Source organism: Cyprinodon variegatus, unplaced genomic scaffold, assembly GCF_000732505.1.
Source record: "Cyprinodon variegatus isolate N-32 unplaced genomic scaffold, C_variegatus-1.0 Scaffold1297, whole genome shotgun sequence".
NCBI lineage: Eukaryota > Metazoa > Chordata > Actinopteri > Cyprinodontiformes > Cyprinodontidae > Cyprinodon > Cyprinodon variegatus.
The window spans coordinates 136,024-138,463 of record NW_015151750.1 but is presented as its reverse complement, the minus strand read 5'-3'; the positions used below and the strand labels follow the sequence as shown (position 1 = coordinate 138,463).

The 2,440-nt window shown below is 48.4% G+C and overlaps 1 protein-coding gene across 1 annotated transcript in view; it reads left to right on the top strand.

Annotated features, from left to right (window-relative positions):
* Positions 1-2,440, top strand: part of focad (focadhesin) — a gene marked incomplete at its 5' end in the record, with an annotated part of 75,092 nt that overhangs the window by 33,379 nt on the left and 39,273 nt on the right. Inside the window, 5 exons of the mRNA XM_015402087.1 lie at positions 1,345-1,449; positions 1,531-1,632; positions 1,701-1,828; positions 1,916-2,042; positions 2,161-2,295. Of these exons, the coding sequence (XP_015257573.1) occupies positions 1,345-1,449; positions 1,531-1,632; positions 1,701-1,828; positions 1,916-2,042; positions 2,161-2,295 (597 nt within the window). The remainder of the gene's footprint in view (positions 1-1,344; positions 1,450-1,530; positions 1,633-1,700; positions 1,829-1,915; positions 2,043-2,160; positions 2,296-2,440) is intronic.

Sequence of the window (2,440 nt, the reverse complement as noted above, 5' to 3'; positions counted from 1 at the left end):
CTAAATGATGACCCCCCATAACCTAAATGTCCACTGCTTCTCAGAGAAAACTATGTTAACCCTTCCATAGAATTTGGACCCGCCAAAAAATCTATAAAACCATCGTTTTTGTTTCAGTAAGATGAAAACTTTTCTTCTGCGCTGCTCTAGCTGTGCTGATGATGTCATATTTTGGGAAAAGGATCGCTTCGATTAAAACAGTCATAGCGCCGACCTTTAAGGCGTCTATTAACTGACCGGGCGCCGTGGGGCTCCCAGTCAACATAGCGCCGCATTTATGATGCAGAGGTTTAGTTATTCTTTTATTCTGTACCAGAGGTCACCATAGCAACCGCTGCCTTGATCTTAGAGGTAATGGATCTTTGATAATGAGCATCTGCTTTTGTCTTCGCTCTCCTTAATCGTAGTCTAACTTTTGAACATTTCTGGAGTTTGAGGGTTTTAATCTCATGACCAAACAATAAAATCCCTCCAGCTCCCGAATCCTCAGCAGAGGATGAACTGAGACATTTAAAGGAAAAAGGGGTTTCCTTTCCGCCCCTCGGGATGTAAATGGAGTCGCTAGATGCTGTAGATGATGGCTCCTCATTACTAAGGCTTCTAAGACGCCTCCAAGTGTTCCGCTGCTGCTCTAATTGCTCCCAAAGTGCAGCTCTGGGTTGGAGGTTTGGCGCGTTGGTAGAAGGTTATCGTCATATTTTCCTGGTTTAGATGATGGAGGCTACAGAGCAGCTCTTTCTGCAGGTGCTGCGATGCTGCAGAGGGTTGGTTCCTCTTGTCTTTGACTTTTTTAACCATATTGTGAAACACAGGAAATGAAAATAAGTTTGACTTTGAATGCAAACCTGCATTTCTAGCCTCTCTGCTCGTCTTTTTTTGTCCTTAAGGTGGAATAGTTGCTATGCAACAGCCGAGGTGCATGAAAAGGAGCGATGCTGTTATGTAGATTCGACGGTTTTACTGCAGAGCTTTTGTGACTCTGACTTCTAACCCCCGGTTTGGCGTCATTGTTTGGTGAAACCTGTCATTTTGAAGCTGTATAATCGGTCACTGTTTAAACCCGGCTGGTTCTGAGACTTGGCACACAGCGCACCCTGCTGGAGGTCCTATGATGCTGCACCAGGCTGCAGGGGCCAGAGCCCAAGTTTAGTCCTCAGAGGTATTTGCCTGCTTCAAGGTGCATCCCTGAATAAACCAGTAGCTCATTAAAAGAGAAAATTCAATAAATCAGAAGTCGGGTTTCAGGGAAAGTTTAATTTCCTCTGAAAGGAAAAGTTTTTCTGTTTTCCCTCCTGTGTTTTATTCGGTAAAATAAAGAGTCTAAAGTCTCTCCTGTGTTTGAAGGTCCCTTCCCTGCTTCCTGTCCTGCTGTTCAAACTGTCGAAGGAAACAAACGCAGGTTCGATTCACGCTGTGCTGAACTGCCTGCCCAACCTCGGCACTCATAAGGTACCGGATGTTTACTGGACCTCTGACCGGCGAAGTGAAGGCGTTTTTTTAAACCTGCTGAGTTCATGTGTTTTGTTGCAGCTTTGCGTCCCCATGGTGCTGCAGACTCTCCACACGCTGGCCAGTTCCCCCAAGCTGAGAGCCGTCGCCATGCGCCTGATGGCGGCTCTCTGGAAACGACAGGTGAGCAGCAAGACGCCGGTCATACCGGTGAACCTAGATCGTTTTCATGTTTCTTCTTCCTTCCAAAGGACCGAGTCTACCCAGAGCTGCAGCGTCTGCTGAGCCAGCAGGATACCAGAGTGCTGGTGGGGAAGGACGCCCAGTGGGAGCAGATCCTGGCCAGAGCGGCGTGCATCAGGGACGTCTGCAGAGAAAGGTCAGTCTGCTGGTTCGTTAAAGCCGACCGTGTGCAGCCGTAAGAAGAGAGAACCAGGCGCTGCTAACTCCTCTCTGTGTGTCTCAGGCCCTACCAGCATGGAGGCGACATGCTAGCCGCTATCTCACTCACCCTGCAGCAGTGCAGCCGAGCCGACCTGGCCACCCCTGCTGCTCTGGTCCTGCAGGGCTTACAGGAGCTCTGCAGAGCAGAGGTGACCCTCCTGTGCAGCACATAATCTTTCTCCTCCAGGATGGTGGTCCCTGTGTTTCCTCTGTAAGGCAGAGGATCATAATTCTGCCTGAAGTGATGCCAGGTTGTGTGTTTCTCAGGTGGTGGACATTGTTTCTACATGGAGAAGCCTCGCAGCAGAACTGAGGCGAGACTCCCGTCCAGCGATGGTTAAAGCCATAGCAGAGCTGCTGTCTTTGGTTCCTCAGCTTGCAGTGAAGTCAGAGGAGTATGAGGTACTTCTGCTGCTTCTCTTCTCCTTTCTTCATGCAAAGATGGATCTTTTTAGGGAAACCTGCTCTTTCTGTCAGCCTGCATTGACATAAATGGATTTAGCGTTTGTTTTCTAAGTGTTCCCTTAAAAGAAAAGAAAGGAAAAAA